This window comes from Bombina bombina, chromosome 12 (genome assembly GCF_027579735.1).
Source record: "Bombina bombina isolate aBomBom1 chromosome 12, aBomBom1.pri, whole genome shotgun sequence".
NCBI lineage: Eukaryota > Metazoa > Chordata > Amphibia > Anura > Bombinatoridae > Bombina > Bombina bombina.
Genome location: NC_069510.1, coordinates 12,598,403 through 12,626,316, shown reverse-complemented (window position 1 = coordinate 12,626,316; position 27,914 = coordinate 12,598,403). Strand labels below are relative to the sequence as shown.

The 27,914-nt window shown below is 39.2% G+C and overlaps 1 protein-coding gene across 4 annotated transcripts in view; it reads left to right on the top strand.

Annotated features, from left to right (window-relative positions):
* The window catches only part of TSC1 (TSC complex subunit 1), a 75,269-nt gene that overhangs the window by 40,151 nt on the left and 7,204 nt on the right, over window positions 1–27,914 (top strand). For 3 of the 4 annotated variants that reach the window (XM_053695659.1, XM_053695656.1, XM_053695658.1), the window contains exons 14-20: window positions 9,793–10,336; window positions 10,940–10,983; window positions 17,128–17,142; window positions 21,375–21,541; window positions 21,621–21,803; window positions 22,089–22,199; window positions 23,019–23,141. In XM_053695659.1, the coding sequence (XP_053551634.1) occupies window positions 9,793–10,336; window positions 10,940–10,983; window positions 17,128–17,142; window positions 21,375–21,541; window positions 21,621–21,803; window positions 22,089–22,199; window positions 23,019–23,141 (1,187 nt within the window). The remainder of the gene's footprint in view (window positions 1–9,792; window positions 10,337–10,939; window positions 10,984–17,127; window positions 17,143–21,374; window positions 21,542–21,620; window positions 21,804–22,088; window positions 22,200–23,018; window positions 23,142–27,914) is intronic. The other variant, XM_053695660.1, reaches the window with a different exon arrangement.

Genomic DNA, 27,914 nt, shown 5'->3' with positions numbered 1-27,914 from the left:
CTTGCTGATTGGTGGATTAATTCACCCACCAATAAACAAGTGCTTTCCATGGTTTTGAACCAAAAAATTAGCTTAGATGCTATATTTTCAAGTAAAGAAAGCAACAGAACGAAGTAAAATTGATAATAGGTCTAAATTAGAAAGTTGCTTAAAATTGCATGGGTTAATTGTCCCTTTTAATATGAGTCTGTAGTCAAGTTGCTGTTGGGTTTGGATACAAAAGCTAATGTAGTCTGTTGTGAATTGTAGAACTGAGCTATAATTAATGTCAGAGGTACATTTTAAATTGGTAAAGTTGATAGTAATGGTCATGGCTCTAACTTAGAGTAGAGCCTTGTGGTTCATACGTTGGCTTTAAGGCCTTCTACCTGATACTAATCTCCCTCTTGAAGGGTTAGCGTTTTTGAAAGGTTACAAAAACAGAAGTTATTCAGTCTCTTAGGTCACTTGTTTTTTTTTATAGTATAGTTTTCAAACCTGTTCTCAGGCCTCCCTAACAGGTCAGATTTTGAGGATATCTGAACTAGAGCACAGCTGATTAGTAAACATGGTTATTTAATCTGTGCTCACCCAAGGTAACCCTGATAATCTGGCCTGTTGGGGAGGCCTGGGGGCATGTTGGAAAACCAGTGCTAAACATGGCAGCTGCTTTAAATAAGAACAACCTTAAATATCCATTATAAAGAAGGAAACACAAACCAGAAACAAGATTCTCAATTTACTTCTTGCCATCCTGTTATATATTTCCATCTAAAGGGGAGGAGAGTCCACGCCTTTATTACTATTGGGAATTAAGAACCTGGCCACCAGGAGGAGGCAAAGTCATCCCAGCCAAAGGCTTAAATACTTCCCTCATCCCCCAGTCATTCTTTGCCTTTCGTCACAGGAGGATGGCAGAGGAGTGCCGAAAGTTTGGAGTAGTCTCTTATGGAGGGTAGTACCCTTACTAGTGGGACTGGAGTTTTAAGTAATCCTGTCAGCCTCTCAGTGAGAGCCTGGGCGAAAGTTAGTCCGGAGATGCAGGTAGAGTCTTTCTGCGAAACCATCCCGACTCATATTAACAGCTCCATTAGCAATCATCGTTGACGAGTTTCGCTGCCTGCTTTCTTCACTCAAGTCCATGTCAGGAGCGAGGCTACTAACCTGTCACACTTGAAGGGCCGTGTTCCTGTTCCACGGCGTAGATTCTGGTAAGATTGTTTCATTTTTTATTGATAATGATAACATAGAAGACAGGGTCACAGTGTGGCACCTTTTTATCTTTACAGAATCAAGGGTTAATATTCCTGGAAGGGGGATTATTGAACAGGGGTGTTTATACATGATATTATTTATTGTATCATTGCTGCGTTATGTGTGAGATGAGGCTCTGGCAATGTGTGGAACTTTCAGGTTACTTGCGGAAACTTTGCGCGGCCATTTTTTGGCGTGTTTTTCCCTAATGCAGGGGCGGTCCTGCCAGGCATTCTATGTGACTGGGTGTGGCTATCTACCCTTCCCATTGATCTGTGGCGCAGGAGACGTAGCGGTTTCTGTAATCCGGGTCCTAGGAGTTGGTGAGTGACTATTGGTGGTATAAAGGTGCCTTTTTTTAATAAATAAAGTTAGTCTAACCAATAGCGCAAGCAATGAAGGACTCCGACGTGTTGGAAGGCTCTCCTTTCTTAATAAAGTCTCATTCCTGTCTTTATTGTGAGGTGGTTCTGGTAGATCAGCCTGCTCAACTATGTTCCACATGTCTTGATAAAGTTACAACATCTAAATGTAAACGGATGTCTAGTACTACTAAGCCGTCCACCTCTGAGGTTTCTTTGTCCCGAGAGGTGCGTTCCCTACATTCATCTCCGATTGCACATGCAGCGCCCCGGGGTCCAACTGTTACTCCTTCAGGAGAGATTCATTGGCCGTCAGACTTTGCGGACCAACTGGAATCGGTGGTTTTGAAAGTGATCCATGCCTTACCTCGTTATGCTGGGTTTATCATTGCGGCCTGGCCCAGGGTTTGTCCTCGCTGATGGGAGATCCAGAGGCTCTATACGATGACGAGGCCCACTCCGACTCTTCGGAGGAGGCCCCTTCTGGGTTGGAGTCCGTGTCAGCTAAACCTCCGGCGGTGGAGGAGCCTGGTTATAGGTTTAGAATGGAGAATTTGCGCTTTCTGCTACGGCAAGTGCTTGCTACTCTGGAGGTTCCGGAACCTAAGATACCGGAGGAACCTGCGATTCCTAAGCTTGACAAGGCATACGAGGACAGGGTCGTTCCTCAGTCTTTTCCGGTTCCCGTTAAGATGGTTAATATTATTATGAACAAATGGGAGCGGTTAGATTCTTCCTTTTCCCCTTCTTCCTTTAAAAAACTGTTCCCTGTTCCAGACTTTCAGCTTGAGCCCGTGAGGGACCATCCCTAAGGTGGATGGTGCTATCTCTACGCTCGCAAAGCGGATAACTATTCCCCTCGAGGATAGTTCGTCGTTTAAGGAGCCCATGGATAAAGCTGGAAAACATGTTGAGAAAGATGTTTCAGCACACAGGGTTTGTTTTTTAGCCAGCTGGAGCTGCGATATATTGGTGTGAATCCCTGTGTGAAATGATCGAGGGGGGACATCCATCGACAAGATACAGGGGAAGATTAAGGTGCTAAAGATTGCCAATATGCAAATTATTCGCCTGATTGCAAAGGTGTCAGGTTTTTCTGTTTTAGTGCGCAGGGCTCTGTGGCTAAAATCTTGGTCTGCGGACATAACCTCTAAAGCGAGGCTGTTTTCCTTGCCTTTTCAAGAAAAGATCCTGTTTGGTCCAGGATTGGATTCGATTATATCCACGGTTGCGGGAGGCAAGGGAGCTTTCCTACCGTAGGATAAGAAGGCTAAGCCTAAAGGATCTACTTTTCGTCCCTTTCGTGCGGGCAAGGCCCAGCGCCAGCAACCCGCCGCAAAAGCAGACCAATCCAAGGGATCTTGGAAGCCGGCTCAATCTTGGAACAAGTCTAAGGGGCGGCCCCCGACCAGTCTCCGGATCGGCGCTCCGAGGGCAGATTCCTCTTGTCAAACCTGTCTTCAAGACCAGAGAAGAGAGAGGCCTTCTTAGAGTGTGTGAGGGATCTCGCCTCTCTCGGTGTTATCGTACCAGTACCCCTAGCACAAAGGGGTCTAGGGTACTATTCCAACCTTTTTGGGGTTCCAAAGAAGGAGGGCACGTTCCGCCCGTTTCTGGACCTAAAGTGTTTTAAGTTTCTGGCAGTTCCATCGTTCAAAATGGAAACGATCAGATCTATTCTGCCCCTAGTTCAAAAGGGACAGATCATGATGACTATAGACTTGAAGGATGCTTACCTTCATGTGCCAATCCACAGGGACCACTTCAGGTTCTTAAGATTTGCATTTCTGGACCAACACTTTGTTTGTGGCCCTTCCTTTTGGTCTGGCGACCGCCCCGAGAATCTTCACAAAGGTTCTGGGGGCGCTGCTTGCAGTGGTCAGATCCAGGGGCATTGCGGTGGCGCCTTACCTGGACGACATACTGGTTCAGGCGCCGTTGCTCAGCCTCGCAGAGGATCATTCTAGGGTTCTTCTGCTTCAATCTCACAGTTGGAAGATCAACTCAGGAAAGGGTTCCCAGCAACAGGGTGGAGTTCCTGGGCACGATAATAGACTATGTCCATGAAGATATTTCTCACAGATCAGCGGCGCAGGAAGCTTGCGTCCACCTGTCTTGCCCATCGGTGGCTCAATGTATGGAGGTAATAGGTCTCATGGTGTCAAGATAGATGTCATCCCATTCACCAGGTTTTACCTCAGATCTCGTAAATTGTGCATGTTGAGACAGTGGAACGGCGATCTATCACAGCTGATCTCCCTGGATGCTCTTACTCGGAACTCCCTCTCTTGGTGGATTCGTCCGGAGCAACTGTCCTTGGGGACATCCTTCTTAAGACCGTCCTGGGAGATTGTGACCACGGACGCCAGTTTGTCAGGATGGGGAGCTGTTTGGGGTGCCAGGATGGCACAAGGAAAGTGGTCCAGGGAGGAATCTCTCCTTCCGATCAACATCCTAGAACAATGAGCAATTTACAATGTTCTGAAGGCTTCGCCTTCTCTGGGGTCGGTCAGATTCCAGACCGACATTACCTCGGTGGCTTACATCAACCATCAGGGGGGTACAAGGAGCTCCCTCGCGATGACGGAGGTGTCTCGGATTCTGGAGTGGGCGGAGTCCCACAACTTCTCGCTCTCAGCGATTCACATTCTGGGTGTGGACAACTGGGAAGCGGACTTTCTCAGCAAACAGTCCTTCCATCCGGGGGAATGGTCTCTTCACCCCGAAGTGTTTGCAGAGATTTGTCACAGATGGGGAACGCCGGAGATAGATCTAATGGCGTCCAGACTCAATTGCAAACTACCTCAATACCGGTCGAGGTCCAGGGATCCCCAGGCAAAGCTGATAGATGCCTTAGTGGTTCCTTGGGGATTCAGCCTAGCTTAAATTTTTCCTCTGTTACCACTTCTACCTCGCATAGTGGCACGCATCAAACAGGAGCGGGCATCGGCCATTCTGATTGCTCCTTCGTGGCCGCGGAGGACGTGGTTTGTGGATCTGGTGGGGATGTCATCCTCTCCGTTGTGGAGGTTACTCTGTCGCAGGGATCTGCTGTCACAGGGCCCTTTTCAGCATCAAAACCTAGATTCTCTGAGAAAAAATAAACAAACAGGTGTGCTAGAAATCCTATATATATCTCACAGATTCCCAAGGTACTATAATGTGTAGAATAGCACTAATACAAATGTGCACAATGTAGTACCTTCAAAGAGTGGCATATTAAAAGGTCCAAAGTACAAAATATATATTGTCCTTTAACGATATCAATTTCTGAGTTACAGTTCAAAGATTGCTGTGTTGTGTGCTGCTCCTCTAAGACGGTCCCATCACAGACTCACTAGGCAGAAACAAAAAGAGAAAAGCTCTCTTCTCTTTTTGTTTCTAGATTCTCTGAGGCTGACTGCGTGGAGATTGAACATCTAGTCTTAGCCAAGAGGCTTTTCTGAAGGTGTGATTGGCAAGGAAGCCAGTCGCTCGTCTCATCTACCATAAGGTGTGGAGGACTTACTTGTTCTGGTGTGAGAAGCATGGATATCCTTGGCATAAGGCGAAGGTATCCAGGATTCTGTCCTTTCTCCGAGATGGTTTGGAGAAGGGTCTTGCCACTAGTTCCTTAAAGGGACAGATTTCGGCATTGTCGGTTTTGTTGCGTAGGAGACTCGCTGAGCTGCCTTACATTCTATCTTTTGTTCAGGCTCTGTCTAGAATCAGGCCTGTCTTTAGATAGTCGGCTCTGCCTTAAACTTGGTCCTTAAAGGGACACTACCCAAAATTTTTCTTTCATGATTCAGATAGAGCATGAAATTTTAAGCAACTTTCTAATTTACTCCTATTATCAAATTTTCTTCGTTCTCTTGGTATCTTTATTTGAAATGCAAGAATGTAAGTTTAGATGCCGGCCCATTTTTCGTGAACAACCTGGGTTGTCCTTGCTGATTGGTGGATAAATCCATCCACCAATAAAAGTGCTGTCCAGAGTACTGAAACCAAAAAAAAGCTTAGATGCCTTCTTTTTCAAATAATGATAGCAAGAGAACGAAGAAAAATTGATAATAGGAATAAATTAGAAAGTTGCTTAAAATTGCATGCTCTTTCTGAATTACAAAAGAAAAAATGTGGGTACAGTGTGCTTTAAGGTTTTGCAGAGGGTTCCCTTTGAACATATGCATTCCATAGACATTTAAGATTCTGTCCTGGAAGGTTCTCTTCCTGTTTATTGCATCAGCACGCAGAGTATCTGAACTTGCTGCCTTGCAATGTGATCTTTCTTTTATGGTGTTTCCTGCGGATAAGGCTGTACTTCGCACTGGGTTGGGGTTTCTCCCTAAGGTGGTGTCTAACCGTAACATTAATCAGGAATTAGTTGTTCCTTCTTTGTGTCCTAACCCTTCTTCTTCAAAGGAGAGGTTACTTCAAGGCACGAACAACATCCAGGTTATGAAGTTCTATCTTCAGGCTACAATGGATTTCAGACAGTCTACATCTCTTTTTGTGGTGTGTTCTGGGAAGCGCAAGGGGCAAAGGGCCTCTGCTACTTTTGTCTTTTTGGTTGAGGAGCTTGATTCGCTTGGCTTATGAGACAGCGGAACATAAGCCTCCTGAGAGGATCACGGCTCATTCAACTAGAACTGTGGCTTTGTCCTGGGCCTTCAAGAATGAGGCCTCTATGAAGCTAATTTGTAAGGCGGCTACCTGGTCCTCCTTACACACTTTTACAAAGTTTTACAAATTTGACGTTTTTGCTTCTGCGGAAGCTGTTTTTGGGAGAGAGGTTTTGCACGCTGTGGTGCCCTCTGATTAGGGTCCGCCTTTTTACCCTCCCGGGTTTCATTCAGTGTCCCCTACAGCTTGGGTATATGTTCCCAATAGTATTGAATGAAGCCGTGGACTCTCCTCCCCTTTAGATGGAAAACATTAGTAATGCTTACCTGATGATTTCATTTCCATCGAGGGGAGAAGAGTCCACGGCTCCCGCCCGTATCTCCGTTGGGCGGCCCTAAATTTATACATCTTCTTGCACCTTTTTTACCCTGATATTTCTCCTACTGTTCCTTGTTCCCTCTGCAGAATGACTGGGTGATGAGGGATGTGGGGGAGGTATTTTAATCAGGTAAGCATAATTTTTGTTTTTTCATCATCATTTAATTTCCATGGGTGGCGATGGATCTAAGGGACCTCCCTGTTAAACACAGCTCTGTCTATTAATGACTAATGCACCTTTCCTGCACAAGGAGATCCTGCTGTGATAAATAGGACATTTTAGTTTTAAAACAGGTTTGTCCAGATCCAAGTGGATGTTTGGGCAACTTTGTAGGCCCTAGGATGTTTAATTAGTATATTGTGTTTAGTGTTGCTTTAGAAATGTTCAGATGCCCGTTTGAGTTAAAATACTATTTTTATTTATTTTTTTATCAATATTCAAAAACCAAGATGGATTCTTTCTTGACCATTAGTCACACAGTTATTACAACTAAAGGGCTTCTTGGGATCACTTTTTGATTTCTGCCAGGTGTTCCCTTGTCAGTCAATGAGTTTAGAGAGACACTAAACCCAAAAGTTTTCTTTCATGATTCAGATAGAGAATGCAATTTTAAACAACATTCCAATTTACTTCTATTATCTAATTTGCTTCATTCTTTAGATATCCTTTGTTGTAGAAATAGCAATGCATTTGGGTGAGCCAATCACGTGAGACATCTATGTGCAGCCACCAATCAGCAGCTACTGAGCTTATCTAGATATGCTTTTCAGCAAAGGATGTAAAGCGAATAAAGTAAATTCGATAATAGAAGAAAATTAGAAAGTTGTTTAAAATTGCATGCTCTTTATAAAACATGGAAGAAAATATGTGGGTTTTATGTCACTTTAAGGCAAGTGGATTGCTCTAGAAGCAGATTTTCTGAATCTGTGAGTGTAGGACTTTTACAGGAAGGTCTGGGAAGGTTTTGCTATGACAAACCTCCAGTAGCTTCTTACTTTTACAGGAAGGTCTGGGAAGGTTTTGCTATGACAAACCTCCAGTAGCTTCTTACTTTTACAGGAAGGTCTGGGAAGGTTTTGCTATGACAAACCTCCAGTAGCTTCTTACTTTTACAGGAAGGTCTGGGAAGGTTTTGCTATGACAAACCTCCAGTAGCTTCTTACTTTTACAGGAAGGTCTGGGAAGGTTTTGCTATGACAAACCTCCAGTAGCTTCTTACTTTTACAGGAAGGTCTGGGAAGGTTTTGCTATGACAAACCTCCAGTAGCTTCTTACTTTTACAGGAAGGTCTGGGAAGGTTTTGCTATGACAAACCTCCAGTAGCTTCTTACTTTTACAGGAAGGTCTGGGAAGGTTTTGCTATGACAAACCTCCAGTAGCTTCTTACTTTTACAGGAAGGTCTGGGAAGGTTTTGCTATGACAAACCTCCAGTAGCTTCTTACTTTTACAGGAAGGTCTGGGAAGGTTTTGCTATGACAAACCTCCAGTAGCTTCTTACTTTTACAGGAAGGTCTGGGAAGGTTTTGCTATGACAAACCTCCAGTAGCTTCTTACACTGCACAGTTGGTAGGAATCCTTACACATGAAGAAATAGATCCATAAGAGATTACATCCGTTCATCTTCTCAGAAAGTAAGCGTGGCGCTAGAAATCTAGAGGTATTTTGATTGATGGTTTATTCTTTTAAATTAGGAAAGAAGACTACTTGCGCAAGTTGCTCTTTAGGCATTCCGAATTAAGTTTATGGTCAAGTTAGTGGAGTGCAGTGCATAAATTATAGGAAACCTTAAGAATATCTAGGTTTTACTTAAAGTGATGGTAAATTTTAAGGTTTCAGAAGCTTTCCATTTTTTCTAGATATCTTAAGCATAGGTAGTGAATTTTTTTTTTTTTAATATTTTTTTTTTTTTAATATTTTTTTTTTTTTTTTTAAATGTTCACAAACTTTTAAACTATATATTTTTATTCTTACTCTTATCAATTACTTACTCCTCCCCCTTCATTTTCCTTGTTTCGATAGTGTGGACGTAGTGAGCGGTCCCACCCGCTCTCTGTCTGCATTGCTCATTGTTTACTTGTGGAGCCGTTCAATGCGGATCGCTGGTATGTCTATTCCCTTTTGCTGCAGTTACCCACTACCCGCGTGTTTATAATACGATGAGGTAAAAGTCAATTCCCATCTGTTTTCCTCTGCATGTGTTTACCGCAGGCTTGTTCACGGAGTGACTGACAGCATGACGTGATTACGCATGCGCACTCCCTTCCGTTTTTTTCCCCCATCATGAAATACATGCCAATTTGCCAGTTTTCTGATTGGACAGCTGGAAAATCTTAATTAAAAAAAAAAATAGTGCACTTTGGAGCGAGGTGTAAAAAGCAGCGATCGAATGCAGAGGTATTTACACTGATTACAAAATATACACTGCAGATAATAGCAGGAAGATTAATGAATGTCATGTTAATTTTCAACAAAGAATTGATTGCAGCGTTGTGGTGGATAAAAGTTTACGATCACTTTAAGTCAAATGGTTTCATTGTAATGTCTAGTGACAGAGATACCAAAAGCTTTAATTACCAGAGTATAGAGCGTATAGCCAACAAAGCATTAACTAACAGAATGTTGTCATTAGATGAATATCCTACGTGGTAACCCTTCCAATTCCTGTTTGCTAGCAATACATTTTTAGCTAGTATGGAATAGATGGTTTTAGCAGGTCCTTCTTTTAGGCTCATTACCCTAATAAAATTTACAAAGATTCCCCCCCTTTTTGTCCCTGTAATTAATTACCTTTAAGTTATCAGTTGTCAAAGATGAGGTGCAAACTACCTTTTTTACTTTTATGAACCAGCTTTGAGCCATTTCTTTCCATACACAAACTTTATACTTTCAGTGCTATAGAGCAGAAAATTGAAATAACACAAAGTAGAATTTGACTTTTGTGTCCTTAGTCACTTGGGTTTCAGTATTTTGTACACTTATATGGTGGTGTGTGATCCTGGACTGCACTTGAAGAATACAAGACCTTTTACATTTCAGTAATAGTAATTTGATACAAATGTCCTACCCCTCTCGTTTTTATAGTGCCAACTTACCAAAAGCAAAACCAGTTGTGTGCTTTCACAAGGAATTCCGTGAATAGTAGGTGGTGTGTTTTAGTTGTGCAATTTGATTTAAATTATATTGGCATTTCACTACTCTGTTCTTTTGCTCCTCAGCTGCTATATCCCAGGAGCTGTCTCAGATAACTACATCTGAAAATGAGCCAGTTGTCCTACGAGGGGGCTTTGACTCTCCTTTCGCTCGGTATGACAGCCAGCCCAGCTCTCAGAAAAAGCCCGCCTCTTACGGCATTGTCAGCACTTGTGAGCAGTCAACTGTGCCCCGTTACAATGGATCACAGGACACACCCAAACAGGCATTCACTCCCATAGAGCGACCCAGTGGTGGGAGGAATGACACAGTCTCAGGGAAGACACCGATAACAAACTCTCTGTCCAATACTGGTAACATCCTCACTCCTAGTCCCTGTAGAGCCCAAACCAATAGTGACACTTCTTTCAGCTCTGCCCCATATGAACATCTCTTTGAGGTGGCGTTGCCTAAAACAGCCAACTTGTTTATCTGCAAGAAGACGGAGGAGCTGTACAAGATGAAGGCAAGTGACGATGGAGAAGCAAGCACCCCATCCATCTCTCCAGCCGAGGTGCTGGATCGGCTTATCCAGCTTGGTGCTGATGCCCACACCAAAGAGCTGAGAAAGTGAGTGTGACCTTCCTATTGGTTCAACCAGTCTGCACCTTTCCTCATCAGAGTAAAAAGTGCGTGTGCTGAATACATAGACCAGAAATATTATATATATATTAAAACTCTCTTTTTGCACTACCTTGACTTAAAGTGTGATCATAGAGAATGCCTGGTTGAAGTAAGTGAACGTTGGAATTTAATAACTGATGGCGGCACCTCTTTAATAGCAGTGGCTTTGAATGATCACTAAACCATTTTTTAACAATAAAAAAGCTCCAGCTACTGTGTGGAAATTAAATGCTTTAAATGAATTGGTAGTATGGGGTTGAACTTAAGCCGTTTGTCAAACCAATATATTCCTTTTAAGTTAAACTAAGGAGTTTGTCATAAATATTCCAACACTCCACATGGACAACCTAATGTCTGTCCAGTGTTGACAAATCTCTGAAAATTAAAGCCTGGGCTTTGTTTTGTATTTGAAGTATCCGTATGGTAATAAAGAAAATAGTTTGCGTTTTAGAAAACCTACTGAAATAACCTTGTTGCGATCATTACACACAAACAAAATGAAGTTTACAAAAACCAGGCTGAGATAATAATGCCCCTTTTGTTTTACAGGTTGCCTTTACCCAGGATATCAGCGGATTGGACTCATTTTGGTGGTACGTTCTATCCTTTTGCTGCTTTCTTAAACTGTCTGGTACTGTATGTTTGGAGTCTTTAATGCAATACAACCTTGTTAATGGGGCACTGTAAAATTGTTTCCCCTTTAATTTGTTCCCATTAATGATTTGTTATACCAGCTGCAGAGTATTAAATGTATGAGACATGACTCCTTATGTTTCCTTTTGTAAATTAAATAGCTGGATTTGCTCTTTGAAACCACAACCCATCTAAATATAAATAGACTAAAGTTACGGAGAGATTAGACATTCTTATCACTCATGTTGTCTCTTTATTTGTCTCCATTCAATACTTTTAAGTGGGTGAAAGTTCTAAAACGTTAAATTACAAAGTATTAAAGGGCAAAGCAAATCCTGGATGGAATGAGAAGAGGCGCCAATAGGGTAATAACGTAAGCACAAGAGACAATAGCAACAAGCAACGATGAGTATACTCACAAACGGAGCGGCACTGATTTGCGCCAAACACAGCAGACCGGACCTGTTCGTCGCCCGGCAGACCAGCAATCGATCAAAACTCCAAGCGGTCACGTGGGACCCTTCAACCAATCAGGTAAGAGGACACGTCCACACCTTGTTCCTCACGACTGCTCCACCAATCCAATGACGATCTGGATACACACCTTCCTCCCTTGGAATCACAGTGGGATACCTGTATTCTATGAATAATTGGTGAGAAACACAGGGCGGGTGGTATTATAGTCCGATAACCACAGGACGCAAAAGCTTAATTCCGGTAACACAGAACAGGTCCCGGTCTGCTGTGTTTGGCGCAAATCAGTGCCGCTCCGTTTGTGAGTATACTCATCGTTGCTTGTTGCTATTGTCTCGTGCTTACGTTATTACCCTATAGGCGCCTCTTCTCATTCCATCCAGGATTTGCTTTGGTCATTGCCGTATTACTTGAGAGAGCAGCCTTTGATCTTCGCCCATCGTTTGTTTTTCTACCATTTTGGCGCCTAGCGCACCTCCAGCGTCTGACTTAACATTCTCTATTTCAAAGTATTAAAGGGACATGATACACAAATGTTGAAGCACTTGAAAGTGATGCATTATAGCTGTAAAAAGCGGACTAGGAAAAATCACCTGAGCATCTCTATGTAAAAAAGAAACTATTTACCTCAAAATGTCCTAAGTATTCACAGCCCATTGTAAAGAGATACTAGTCCCAGGACTTGCAAGAGTGTGCATCTGGCACAGTCATGTTTCGCTATTCCGTTTAAGGAAGTTTACTATGAAATCGCACAAGATCACAGCATAGCATGACTTCAGCACTGTTGATGCTGATTGGCTATTGTGTGGTGGGTTATGTCTCCCCCCCCCCCAATTTGCAGCTGAAGTATAACCGTTACAAATGAACTTACCCTTGTAAGCTGAAGAAATTTTGAGGTAAAATATCCTTTTTTACATAGAGATGTTCAGGTGATATTTTCTGGTCCACTTTCAAGTGATTTAGCATATAAATATTATGACCCTTTTAATTTATCTTGCTGGCTGTGTTTACATAACATGTAAGTAGCTTAAACTTAAAGGTACAGTATACACTCATTTTCATATAACTGCATGTAATAGACACTACTATAAAGAGACAGTATACACTCATTTTCATATAACTGCATGTAATAGACACTACTATAAAGGGACAGTATACACTCATTTTCATATAACTGCATGTAATAGACACTACTATAAAGGTACAGTATACACTCATTTTCATATAACTGCATGTAATAGACACTACTATAAAGGGACAGTATACACTCATTTTCATATAACTGCATGTAATAGACACTACTATAAAGGTACAGTATACACTCATTTTCATATAACTGCATGTAATAGACACTACTATAAAGGTACAGTATACACTCATTTTCATATAACTGCATGTAATAGACACTACTATAAAGGTACAGTATACACTCATTTTCATATAACTGCATGTAATAGACACTACTATAAAGGGACAGTATACACTCATTTTCATATAACTGCATGTAATAGACACTACTATAAAGGTACAGTATACACTCATTTTCATATAACTGCATGTAATAGACACTACTATAAAGGTACAGTATACACTCATTTTCATATAACTGCATGTAATAGACACTACTATAAATTGACAGTATACACTCATTTTCATATAACTGCATGTAATAGACACTACTATAAATTGACAGTATACACTCATTTTCATATAACTGCATGTAATAGACACTACTATAAAGGTACAGTATACACTCATTTTCATATAACTGCATGTAATAGACACTACTATAAAGGTACAGTATACACTCATTTTCATATAACTGCATGTAATAGACACTACTATAAAGGTACAGTATACACTCATTTTCATATAACTGCATGTAATAGACACTACTATAAAGGTACAGTATACACTCATTTTCATATAACTGCATGTAATAGACACTACTATAAAGGTACAGTATACACTCATTTTCATATAACTGCATGTAATAGACACTACTATAAAGGTACAGTATACACATTTTCATATAACTGCATGTAATAGACACTACTATAAAGGTACAGTATACACTCATTTTCATATAACTGCATGTAATAGACACTACTATAAAGGTACAGTATACACTCATTTTCATATAACTGCATGTAATAGACACTACTATAAAGGGACAGTATACACTCATTTTCATATAACTGCATGTAATAGACACTACTATAAAGGGACAGTATACACTCATTTTCATATAACTGTATGTAATAGACACTACTATAAAGGTACAGTATACACTCATTTCCATATAACTGCATGTAATAGACACTACTATAAAGGGACAGTATACACTCATTTTCATATAACTGCATGTAATAGACACTACTATAAAGGTACAGTATACACTCATTTTCATATAACTGTATGTAATAGACACTACTATAAAGGTACAGTATACACTCATTTTCATATAACTGCATGTAATAGACACTACTATAAAGGTACAGTATACACTCATTTTCATATAACTGCATGTAATAGACACTACTATAAAGGTACAGTATACACTCATTTTCATATAATTGCATGTAATAGACACTACTATAAAGGGACAGTATACACTCATTTTCATATAACTGCATGTAATAGACACTACTATAAAGGGACAGTATACACTCATTTTCATATAACTGCATGTAATAGACACTACTATAAAGGTACAGTATACACTCATTTTCATATAATTGCATGTAATAGACACTACTATAAAGGGACAGTATACACTCATTTTCATATAACTGCATGTAATAGACACTACTATAAAGGTACAGTATACACTCATTTTCATATAATTGCATGTAATAGACACTACTATAAAGGGACAGTATACACTCATTTTCATATAACTGCATGTAATAGACACTACTATAAAGGTACAGTATACACTCATTTTCATATAACTGTATGTAATAGACACTACTATAAAGGTACAGTATACACTCATTTTCATATAACTGTATGTAATAGACACTACTATAAAGGGACAGTATACACTCATTTTCATATAACTGCATGTAATAGACACTACTATAAAGGGACAGTATACACTCATTTTCATATAACTGCATGTAATAGACACTACTATAAAGGTACAGTATACACTCATTTTCATATAACTGCATGTAATAGACACTACTATAAAGGTACAGTATACACTCATTTTCATATAACTGCATGTAATAGACACTACTATAAATTGACAGTATACACTCATTTTCATATAACTGCATGTAATAGACACTACTATAAAGGTACAGTATACACTCATTTTCATATAACTGCATGTAATAGACACTACTATAAATGTACAGTATACACTCATTTTCATATAATTGCATGTAATAGACACTACTATAAAGGTACAGTATACACTCATTTTCATATAATTGCATGTAATAGACACTACTATAAAGGTACAGTATACACTCATTTTCATATAACTGTATGTAATAGACACTACTATAAAGGTACAGTATACACTCATTTTCATATAACTGCATGTAATAGACACTACTATAAAGGTACAGTATACACTCATTTTCATATAACTGCATGTAATAGACACTACTATAAAGGTACAGTATACACTCATTTTCATATAACTGTATGTAATAGACACTACTATAAAGGTACAGTATACACTCATTTTCATATAACTGCATGTAATAGACACTACTATAAAGGTACAGTATACACTCATTTTCATATAATTGCATGTAATAGACACTACTATAAAGGTACAGTATACACTCATTTTCATATAACTGCATGTAATAGACACTACTATAAAGGGACAGTATACCCTCATTTTCATATAACTGTATGTAATAGACACTACTATAAAGGTACAGTATACACTCATTTTCATATAACTGCATGTAATAGACACTACTATAAAGGTACAGTATACACTCATTTTCATATAACTGCATGTAATAGACACTACTATAAAGGTACAGTATACACTCATTTTCATATAACTGTATGTAATAGACACTACTATAAAGGTACAGTATACACTCATTTTCATATAACTGCATGTAATAGACACTACTATAAAGGTACAGTATACACTCATTTTCATATAACTGTATGTAATAGACACTACTATAAAGGTACAGTATACACTCATTTTCATATAACTGCATGTAATAGACACTACTATAAAGGGACAGTATACACTCATTTTCATATAACTGCATGTAATAGACACTACTATAAAGGGACAGTATACACTCATTTTCATATAACTGCATGTAATAGACACTACTATAAAGGTACAGTATACACTCATTTTCATATAACTGCATGTAATAGACACTACTATAAAGGGACAGTATACACTCATTTTCATATAACTGCATGTAATAGACACTACTATAAAGGTACAGTATACACTCATTTTCATATAATTGCATGTAATAGACACTACTATAAAGGTACAGTATACACTCATTTTCATATAACTGTATGTAATAGACACTACTATAAAGGTACAGTATACACTCATTTTCATATAACTGCATGTAATAGACACTACTATAAAGGTACAGTATACACTCATTTTCATATAACTGCATGTAATAGACACTACTATAAAGGTACAGTATACACTCATTTTCATATAACTGCATGTAATAGACACTACTATAAAGGGACAGTATACCCTCATTTTCATATAACTGCATGTAATAGACACTACTATAAAGGTACAGTATACACTCATTTTCATATAACTGCATGTAATAGACACTACTATAAAGGTACAGTATACACTCATTTTCATATAACTGCATGTAATAGACACTACTATAAAGGGACAGTATACCCTCATTTTCATATAACTGCATGTAATAGACACTACTATAAAGGGACAGTATACACTCATTTTCATATAATTGCATGTAATAGACACTACTATAAAGGTACAGTATACACTCATTTTCATATAACTGTATGTAATAGACACTACTATAAAGGTACAGTATACACTCATTTTCATATAACTGCATGTAATAGACACTACTATAAAGAATAAGATGCACAGATACTGATATAAAAATCCAGTATAAAACGGTTTAAAAACTTACTTAGAAGCTGTCAGTTTAGCTCTGTTGAAAAGGTAGCTGGAAAGCCCACAGCAAGTGGCAAATAAGACCCTCCCCCTTCTTTTGCATATGAAAAGACCCTTTACACAAACAGGAGCAAGCTGGAGAAGGTAGTCGAGCGTATTCACATAAAACTTTGGGGCTTGGTTAGGAGTCTGAAAATCAGAGCAATGTTATATAAAAATAAGCAAAACTATACATTTATTTAAAAAAAAAACTTTATGGGCTATATAAATAGATCATCTACAAAACATTTATGCAAAGAAAAAATGAGTGTATAATGTCCCTTTAAATATAGAAACTTTCAATATAGGCAGGGATACCATAGGCAAAATCGGCTATTTCAAATACAGACACAAAGACAAAGGAGCTATTTGTAAACCATTTAATACTTAATTAAAAACCATACAAAAAATATATTCATTAAACCTAAATCTTACCGATAATACACATGCATTTCTGTTGCAGCTAAGTTGATCACAGGTAAGTTGATATGTGCTTGCACCTTCACCTGTGATCAGTTCTTACACTATTGTCTGAGTTGCAATGCATTCTTTATTTTTTGTGCAGCTGTAATATTAAGGACATTTTGGCCTCTGTTTTTTCACCTAGTTTAAAGGGACACTCAAGTCAAAATAAACTTTTATGATTCAGATAGAGAAACAGTTTTAAGACACTTTCCAATTAACAAATTGTGCAGCCTTTTTTATATTCACACTTTCTGGGGAACAAAATCCTACTGAGCATGTGCACAAACTCACAGGATATACTTGTACTAGTCTGTGATTGGCTGATGTCTGTCACATGATACAAGGGGGGCCGGAAAAAAAAAATCTACTGCTTAGCCATGTAGTTCTCCAGATACCTATCTAGGTATCTCTTCAACACAGAATATTATGGGAACAAAGCAAATTTGCTGATAGAAGTAAATTGGAAACTTTTGTACAATTGTATGTTCTGCCTGAATCTCAAAAGAACATTTTTGGTTTTCATATCCCTTTAAATCAAAAGGCTTTCTGCATGTTTATGAAGTGCTTTATTGCTGCTAGTACCTATAGTGTATTTGTGTTTTCTTCCCCATTTATGGTGTTGATCAAAATCCTTTTGAAAAACCTATCAAATGATTTATCTACAAATATCTTCATAGACTTTAATGGTGCCTTTCTGTTGCTAATCATTCGATACGTTTTTCTAACAACCTATATTCTGTTTTTTAGTTCTTTATTAGGTCTAATTTGACAAGATAACCTAATGTTGGGTTTGCATGTGCAACTAGACAGATGTGGTACTCAATCTGTTCCATAACACACTATGCAGTGAATAAAACCATATCCCACTGCCCCATACGTAGCCTATGTTTGCAGACTGTAGGATAACATAACAGAGCCACAAGTGGCCATAAGTTAATTAAATGCACAGTTTGTGTATTCAAGCTTAAATACTGGTTTTAAAGTACAACCCCAATTCCAAAAAAGTTGGGACAGTATGGAAAATGCAAATAGTCATTTAAAAATTCTATTTACCCGGTACTATATTGAAAACTAATTAGTAACACATTATTTGATGTTTTGCTTTGTGAATTTAATGTATTATACACTCATTTCAAATCTGATGACTGCAACACACTCCCAAAAAGTTGCGACAGTCGACTGTTTACCACTGTGTATCATCACCTTTTTCTTTTAATAACACTTAAGCTTTTGGGCACTGAATATATCAGTTGGTTATGTTTAGCAAGCAGAGTTTTCCCCCATTCCTCCATTATGCAAGTCTTTAGCTGCGCAACTGTACTGGGCCTTCGTTGCCTTATTTTGCTTTTCATAATGTGCCACACATTCTCAGACAGGTCAGGACTGCAGGCAGGGCATGCTAGCACCCGCACTCGGCTTATGCAACCATGCAATTGTAATCTGGGCATAATGTGGTTTGGTGTTGTCCTGCTGAAAAATGCAGGGACATCCCTAGATAAGACTACATCTGGATGGCAGCATATGTTGCTCCAAAATGTATACATATCTTTCTGCATTAATGATGCCCTCACAGATGTGCAAGTTACTCATGCCATGTGCACTGACACCCCCATACCATGACAGGCGCTGGCTTCTGGACCTGACACTGATAACAGCTTGGATGCTTCTTTTCCTCTTTGGTCCAGAGAGCACGACGGCTGTTTTTTCCAAAAACTATTTAAAATGTTGACTCATCGGACCACAAAACACAATTCCACTGTGCTACTGTCCATCTCAGATGAGACTAAGCCCAATGAAGTCGGCAGCGCTTCTGGACAGTGTTGTTGTATGGCTTTTGCTATGCATAGTAAAGCATTAACTTGCATCTGTTGATGGAGCAATGAATGGTGTTGACTGACAAAGGTTTACCAAAGTTTTCCCAAGCCCATGTCAGGATATACATTAGACTCGTGACGGTTTTTGAGACAATGATGTCTGAGGGATCAGAGATCACGAGCATTCAGAAGTGGCCTTGCCCTTTATGCACAGAGATTTGACTGGATTCCTTGAATATTATTGTGCACTGTAGAAGGTGAAATGCCCAAAATCCTACTGATTTGTCTTTGGGGAACGTTGTTCTCAAATGGTTGAATTATTTGCTGACACATCTGTTGGCAGATTAGCGAACTCTGACTCATCCTTGCTCGTGAAGGACAAGGCTGGAGGCTGGAAATAAAGCACACAAAACCCCTCAGCAGCGCTCAGTGCCGGAGCTAAACATACAGCACAGTCACGGCTCTAAAAAGCTTTCTGTGGTTACAAGCATAAGCCCCACATCTCTCGGTCATCATAATGAAATAGAAGAATGTGACTTACTGACTCGATCAGCTTCTATTGTAACCCTCCTCAGTGCTAAGCTGCCACAAATACAGTTCACCTGTTCCACTCTCGCCATCTCCAGTCTCCACTCTGTGTATCCACACTAGCAAGCTCCACCTCCTCCATGTGAAAAAAGCCGGTGTAGCAGCGGTCTTACGTGTTTCAGCTCAAGCCTTACTCATAATGAGGCTCCTTATATTCTATGATTGCCTCACCTGTTTCACATCACCTTCTTATTTCTATTTGTCACATCGCTATTAGTCCCAAATTGCCCCTGTCCCAACTGTTTTTGGAACATGTTGCCGTCATCGGATTTGAAAGGAGTGTATATTTTCACCAAGTAAAACATCAAATAATGTAATGTGTTTTCAATATAGTACAGGGTGAATGGAATTTTCAAATGACTCTTCTTTTTGTTTCTTTGCATTTTCCATACTGTCCCAACCTTTTTGGAATTGGGGTGGTAGATAGTGTAGACTTCATTATTTTTCTGCGGTCCCTTTAGGACAACTTGAGGGCATCAACCAGTTCATTTTAGCCTGTTGCACAAGCAGATGTACCAAATGTAGCTATTTTTTATATATTATATACGTTTGTGCACAAAACCTTTTATACATTTAGTTGTGTGGTATGTGTATGTCTTTGTTCTCTTTATGGATACAGGGATGTGCTAATAGTAGATAAAAAGATGGAAGGCCATAACGTAATTGGTTGCTTTAGTGCAGGTTGACATGTTATTTCACTGGTTACCGTGCCACCCTTTTGTGCAAAGTAAAGGGTTTATATTAGCCATGTGTTCTCACTAGCACTGTACCAGGAGGCTGAGCGCACTTCTCTGGATACTGCTGCATAGACGTGCAAAAATATTTGTTTGACTAATAGCCAAGTTGAAGTATTTTGTCTGATATTTGTTCATTAATAAAAAAAAATAATGTATTAATCTTCTATTTTAAAATTAAACTTTCATGATTGCAGTTTAAAATAACTACAACAAAACTTCCATAATCAAAGACAGAACTATCTGTGTGTGTTTTATTTGTAATGCGCACTTTGAAGCACCAGCTCCTAGTGTTATATGTAGTCTGATTTGCTGATGGCTGTCACATGATACAGGGGGAAGGGAAATGGAAGGAAAGTTTGAAATTCTAAGTAAGTGCTATTACATTATCTATCTTTTTATTAAGCATTTTCTGATTATGCAGTTGTAATTTTTATTTACTGGTCCTTTTAGTGAACAAATGTTTGACAAACGAACAACAATCAATTTATTTTTTATTCAAACAACTATCATTTTTCTAATTTACTCAATTACTTCTGCACCAATTGGAGGAATGGCAGCCAACCAGAGTGAAAGGCAGATGGGATCTGCAATAGCCTTGTTTGCAGCTGGTCAAAAATACAGGCTAAAATTTATTTATAGCTTAGTGATCGCTCTGAAGAATCTGGTTGGCTCTCTACAAATAACTGACAATAATAAATAATTTCAGCCTCTCCAGGCATGTTTTGGGGTAAGATAAGCATAGTTTGTAGGAAGAAGGGATAAATACACTTATATTGGATGGAGAGAGACACAGGCATGAACATATTAAAGATGAGGGAAATGTCTTTGAAATCAGAGTCAAAGGGCAAGACGAGCTCCTATGAGGTTTAAAGCGATATGAAACACATTTTTTCTTTTCTTTCATGATTCAGATAGAGCATGCAACTTTTCAATTTACTCCTGTTATACATTTTTTTTCTTTTTCTATCTTTAATTGAAAAGCAGGAATGTAAGCTTAGGAGCTGGACCATTTTTGGTTCAGCATCTGGGTAGCGCTTGCTGATTGGTGACTAATGTAGAATAAACGGAATATACTGAACTAAATGACCATGTTCTGTAAATGCTAGGGTCTCCCCCATCAGATGAAATCAACACTCTACGAAACCAACTGGTTTTACTGCACAACCAGCTCTTGTATGAAAGGTTTAAGAGGCAGCAGCATGCCATGCGCAACCGAAGACTTCTACGCAAAGTTATCAAGGTTACTGCACTGGAAGAGCAAAATGCTGCTATGGTGAGTGGCTGTTAGCTTGTTGTGAGTAAGTATTAAATGATCTGAGCTTTTCCAAGTGTCCTTGTTGTCTTTCTGGCAGAAAGATCAGTTAAGGCTACAAGAAGTGGACCTCCATTCCTTAAAGGGGAGTCTGCAGCAGGAACAGACACGCTACCGGAGTTTACAGGATGAGAAAGACACCCTCATTACACAACTTCAAAGCCAGATCAGGCAGCTCCAACATGACCGTGAAGAGTTCTACAACCAAAGCCAGGAACTGCAGGTGATATTTTCCCCTTCTCTCTGCAACTATAAATAAATATTAGCTGAATATGAATGTGTTCTCTTTACGCTGCCCTTGATGATTAATTCTGTGAATTGTGCCTCTGTGATTGACATCTGTGAATTTGTAACGCTAACCACCATTTTTTGTTGCCTACACATTGCGGTCCCATTATGTGATTGTATGACACGGGTTGTCTGTCTGTCTTTGTATGCGTGTTCTCATGCTGCGTTCAGGTTTAAAGTACTACGCCATATCTGACTTACTTTCCTTGTGATGGAACAGACGAAGCTGGAGGATTGTCGCAGTATGATAGCAGATCTGCGATCGGAGCTGAAAATAGCCAATAACAAGGTGTGCAACACTGAGCTCCGTCTTAGCCAAGTGTCCCAGAAGGTGAGAAAATGGCTCCTCCTTTCTGCTAGACTAGTTACTATTGATATTTGGTCCTTGTTTTACATTCTGCCACTATTACATGTGAGATCAGTTTTGCTTTCTATCCTATATTCTCTAATGTTGTTTTTTTAACTTGGCATAATGGTACACTATTAACTATGTAAGTTTTTTTGTCATTGCTGTACTTCTAAAAAAACACTTTTTACTGTAACCGGCATTCTACAAGCTCAGGCCACCACTCCTGCACCTTTTTCATTAGTTTATTTCCATCCTTTTAGGCTGTACTTTTTCAGAACAAGACCTTTATCAGTTTGTATAGTAAAGTCTAATTTATGGACTGAAACTCTTACGTGTATTAGTGCTATGCAATACAGTAGTACTATAAAGTTACATATCTTGCTTTTGTTTTTTTTTAATTTATATTATTGTAGAAATATGAACAATTAAATCCTGTCGCACTTGGATAACACCACCTATAGCCACCAGTTCATTTTGTTGCCTTCTGAGTAACAATGCTTTTAAATTTCCAACTTTAATCGATCTTATTTAATGGTTGCTAAGATGTCTTCAGTATGCCTGGGTTTACAGCCATACTTTTTTTGAGAACCTCCCCCCCACCCCCACCCTACAGTTGCTTTGTGTGACCAAAGGCAGCAAGTATATTGTGGGGGGATAAACCCTAAAATCTGTTTAGCTATCCATCCCACTGATTGCTAAATTACATCTTAGAATCCCCTGTCTATACTGCTTGCAAAGTTGGATCTATAAATCTGTTACATAGTGTATAGAAAGGGTTGTGACTTTTTTTTTTTCTTCTAGCTCTCAAACAGCGAGTCCATACAACAGCAGATGGAGTTCCTAAACCGGCAGCTTCTTATTCTTGGGGAGGTGAATGAGTTGTACGTGGAACAATTACAGCACAAGCACACAAATGCCTCAAAGGTGATAATGGGGGATGGCTTTCTTTTTTATTATTACTATTAATATTATCACAAGTGTAAAGGAAGTTGTGTATGTACAAATGATTGATCAACAAAACATTATAGTGACACAATGTATTTATATACACTATTTAACATATAGCTTAGTGTTCTCTAGGAAATTTTCGTAAGATGAGAGTCCATAGTATTATGTTGGATATATTTCCCACCACTAGGATGTGGTCAAAAACCCTCACAAGAGGTTCTAATCCCTCCCACCTCCTCTCTCCACTCAGTTTGTTTTTGGCCTCCAAGGAGAGAGGTGATCTGCAAGCAAGATTTTATTATTTTCTGTCTATTAGGAGCTCAGACCTGACTTGAGACCCAGTACTCTTCTTACATCTTCACTCAGGAAAGACTTCAGGATAATCTCTCAAAGATTCTGAGTGAAACAGGGATAAAGGAATACCTCCTGTTATGGCATGTCAGTACAGTCACGGGTAAATCTCTTTGCCATAATTGCCCTCAGGCATCACAGGGACCCCATCCCTTAGCCTCCACCTGAGGGGTTGCAAGTATATCCACAAGTATCCTCTGCAGTATGTTAGCTTTCACTGGATGGGCGCTCTACTATATCAGCATTCTGTAAGGGACAAAGGCTTCAGCAAGCTGGTAAGACACAGAGGAGGGGTTTTGAAGTCCAGGTTAACTGACTCAGACACTACACGTCCCAGAAACTATCCCTAGTACTCTCCTTTTATAAGTACTACATAGTTGGGAGTTCACAGCCTTTACACACTGCTTTATCTCATTTATTAAACTTCAGACTCTTAAATCCTTCTAATTTAATTGCCCTTTTACCCCTTGGCAGCTTTCGCTATATTTTTGGCTTGAGCTCTTTTGAAAGTGAAATGCATCACTCTCTTTAAGAATTTTTTTTTTTTTTACTATAAGCAGTGTCTGCAGTCTACACTTTATCTGGGCCCAGTTTTATCACTTTCTTTGCCCAGGAGGTGGGTGAGTACCCTCATAGGAACGGCTGAGGGGGTTAGTGGGTGACATTTTTCTGAGGCTAAAACACATCTGATTTGCTGGGGTTCTGAGGTGTGCATATACCTTGCTTTTCATTTTGGATAAGGTAGTTCTGCGTACTAAGTTAGAGTTCCTTCCGAAAGTGGTTTCAGATAGGAATATTAACCAGGAAATCGTTGTTCCTTCCTTGTGCCCTAGCCCTTCTTCTCATAAAGAGCGTTTACTGCACAATGTGGATGTGGTACGTGCATTGAAGTACTATTTGCAGGTGACTAAGGACTTTCGCCAGTCCTCTTCCTTATTTGTACTTTTCTCTGGGAAACGCAAGGGTCAGAAAGCTACTGCTACGTCTTTCTCTGTGGCTTAGGAGTATAATTTGTTTGGCCTATGAAACTGCTGGACAACAGCCCCCTGAGAAAATCACGGCTCATTCTACGAGGGCTGTTTCCTCTTCCTGGGCATTCAAAAATGAAGCTTCTATGGAACAGATTTTCAAGGCTGCAACTTGGTTCTCTCTACACACTTATTCGAAATTCTATAAATTTGATACTTTTGGGAGAAAGGTTCTTCAAGCAGTGGTGCCTTCCATTTAGGTTCCCTGTCTTGTCCCTCCCTTATCTCTGTCCACTAGCTTGGGTATTGATTCCCAATAGTAATTAGAGATGATCCGTGGACTCACCGTGTCATTAGAAAGAAAACTAAATTTATGCTTACCTGATAAATGTATTTCTTGAGACGGTGAGTCCACGGCTTGCCCTGTTTATATCAGTCTTTTTGTTTTGTAAATCTCAGGCACCTCTGCACCTTGTGTTACTTCCTTTCTCTCCTTTTCCTTTGGTCGAATGACTGGGGTTTGAGGGAAGGGAGGTGATACTTAGCAGCTTTGCTGTGGTGATCTTTGTCTCCTCCTGCTGGCCAGGAGTGATATTCCTAATAGTAATTAAAGATGATCCGTGGACTCACAGTGTCAAGAAATAAATACATTTATCAGGTAAGCATAAATTTAGTTTTCTTTCATGTAATTAGCAAGAGTCCATGAGCTAGTGACGTATGGGATATACATTCCTACCAGGAGGGGCAAAGTTTCCCAAACCTCAAAATGCCCATAAATACACCCCTCACCACACCCACAAATCAGTTTTACAAACTTTGCCTCCCGTGGAGGTGGTGAAGTAAGTTTGTGCTAGATTCTACGTTGATATGCGCTCTGCAACAGGTTGGAGCCCGGTTTTCCTCTCAGCGTGCAGTGAATGTCAGAGGGATGTGAAGAGAGTATTGCCTATTTGAATTCAATGATCTCCTTCTACGGGGTCTATTTCATAGGTTCTCTGTTATCAGTCGTAGAGATTCATCTCTTACCTCCCTTTTCAGATCGACGATATACTCTTATATATACCATTACCTCTACTGATTCTCGTTTCAGTACTGGTTTGGCTTTCTACTACATGTAGATGAGTGTCCTGGGGTAAGTAAGTCTTATTTTTGTGACACTCTAAGCTATGGTTGGGCACTTTTATATAAAGTTCTAAATATTTGTGTTTAAACATTTATTTGCCTTGATTCAGGATGTTCAATATTCCTTATTTCAGACAGTTTCATTATTTGGGATAATGCATTTGAATAATCATTTTTTCTTACCTTAAAATTTGACTTTTTTCCCTGTGGGCTGTTAGGCTCGCAGGGGCTGAAAATGCTTCATTTTATTGCGTCATTCTTGGTGCAGACTTTTTTGGCGCAAAACATTTTCTTTGTTATTTCCGGCGTCATACTTGTCAACGGAAGTTGCGTCATTTTTGACGTTTTTGCGCCAAAAATGTCGGCGTTACCGGATGTGGCGTCATTTTTGGCGCTAAAAGCATTTAGGCGCCAAATAATGTGGGCGTCTTTTTTTGGCGCTAAAAAATATGGGCGTCATTATTGTCTCCACATTATTTAAGTCTCATTGTTTATTTGCTTCTGGTTGCTAGAAGCTTGTTCACTGGCATTTTTTCCCATTCCTGAAACTGTCATTTAAGGAATTTGATCAATTTTGCTTTATATGTTGTTTTTTCTATTACATATTGCAAGATGTCTCAGATTGACCCTGAATCAGAAGATACTTCTGGAAAATCGCTGCCTGATGCTGGACCTACCAAAGTTAAGTGTATTTGCTGTAAACTTATGGTATCTGTTCCTCCAGCTGTTTGTAATGAATGTCATGACAAACTTGTTAATGCAGATAATATTTCCTTTAGTAATGTTACATTACCTGTTGCTGTTCCATCAACATCTAATACTCAGGGTGTTCCTGTTAACATAAGAGATTTTGTTTCTAAATCCATTAAGAAGGCTATGTCTGTTATTCCTCCTAGTAAACGTAAAAGGTCTTTTAAAACTTCTCATTTTTCAGATGAATTTTTAAATGAACATCATCGTTCTGATTCTGATCATGTTTCCTCTGGTTCAGAGGATTCTGTTTCAGAGGTTGATGCTGATAAATCTTCATATTTATTCAAAATGGAATTTATTCGTTCTTTACTTAAAGAAGTTTTAATTGCATTAGAAATAGAGGATTCTGGTCCTCTTGATACTAAATCTAAACGTTTAAATAAGGTTTTTAAATCTCCTGTAGTTATTCCAGAAGTCTTTCCTGTCCCTGATGCTATTTCTGAAGTAATCTCCAGGGAATGGAATAATTTGGGTAATTCATTTACTCCTTCTAAACGTTTTAAGCAATTATATCCTGTGCCATCTGACAGATTAGAGTTTTGGGACAAAATCCCTAAGGTTGATGGGGCTATCTCTACTCTTGCTAAACGTACTACTATTCCTACGGCAGATAGTACTTCCTTTAAGGATCCTTTAGATAGGAAAATTGAATCCTTTCTAAGAAAAGCTTACTTATGTTCAGGTAATCTTCTTAGACCTGCTATATCTTTAGCGGATGTTGCTGCAGCTTCAACTTTTTGGTTAGAAGCTTTAGCGCAACAAGTAACAGATCATAATTCTCATAGCATTGTTAATCTTCTTCAACATGCTAATAATTTTATTTGTGATGCCATCTTTGATATCATTAGGGTTGATGTCAGGTATATGTCTCTAGCTATTTTAGCTAGAAGAGCTTTATGGCTTAAAACTTGGAATGCTGATATGTCTTCTAAGTCAACTTTGCTTTCCCTTTCTTTCCAGGGTAATAAATTATTTGGTTCACAGTTGGATTCTATTATTTCAACTGTTACTGGGGGGAAAGGAACTTTTTTACCACAGGACAAAAAATCTAAAGGTAAATTTAGGTCTAATAATCGTTTTCGTTCCTTTCGTCACAATAAGGAACAAAAGCCTGATCCTTCCCCTACAGGAGCGGTATCAGTTTGGAAACCATCTCCAGTCTGGAATAAATCCAAGCCTTTTAGAAAGCCAAAGCCAGCTCCCAAGTCAACATGAAGGTGCGGCCCTCATTCCAGCCCAGATTACGTTTTTTCAAAGAAATTTGGATCAATTCGATTCACAATCTTTGGATTCAGAACATTGTTTCAGAAGGGTACAGAATAGGCTTCAAGATAAGGCCTCCTGCAAGAAGATTTTTTCTTTCCCGTGTCCCAGTAAATCCAGTGAAGGCTCAAGCATTTCTGAAATGTGTTTCAGATCTAGAGTTGGCTGGAGTAATTATGCCAGTTCCAGTTCTGGAACAGGGGCTGGGGTTTTACTCAAATCTCTTTATTGTACCAAAGAAGGAGAATTCCTTCAGACCAGTTCTGGATTTAAAAATATTGAATCATTATGT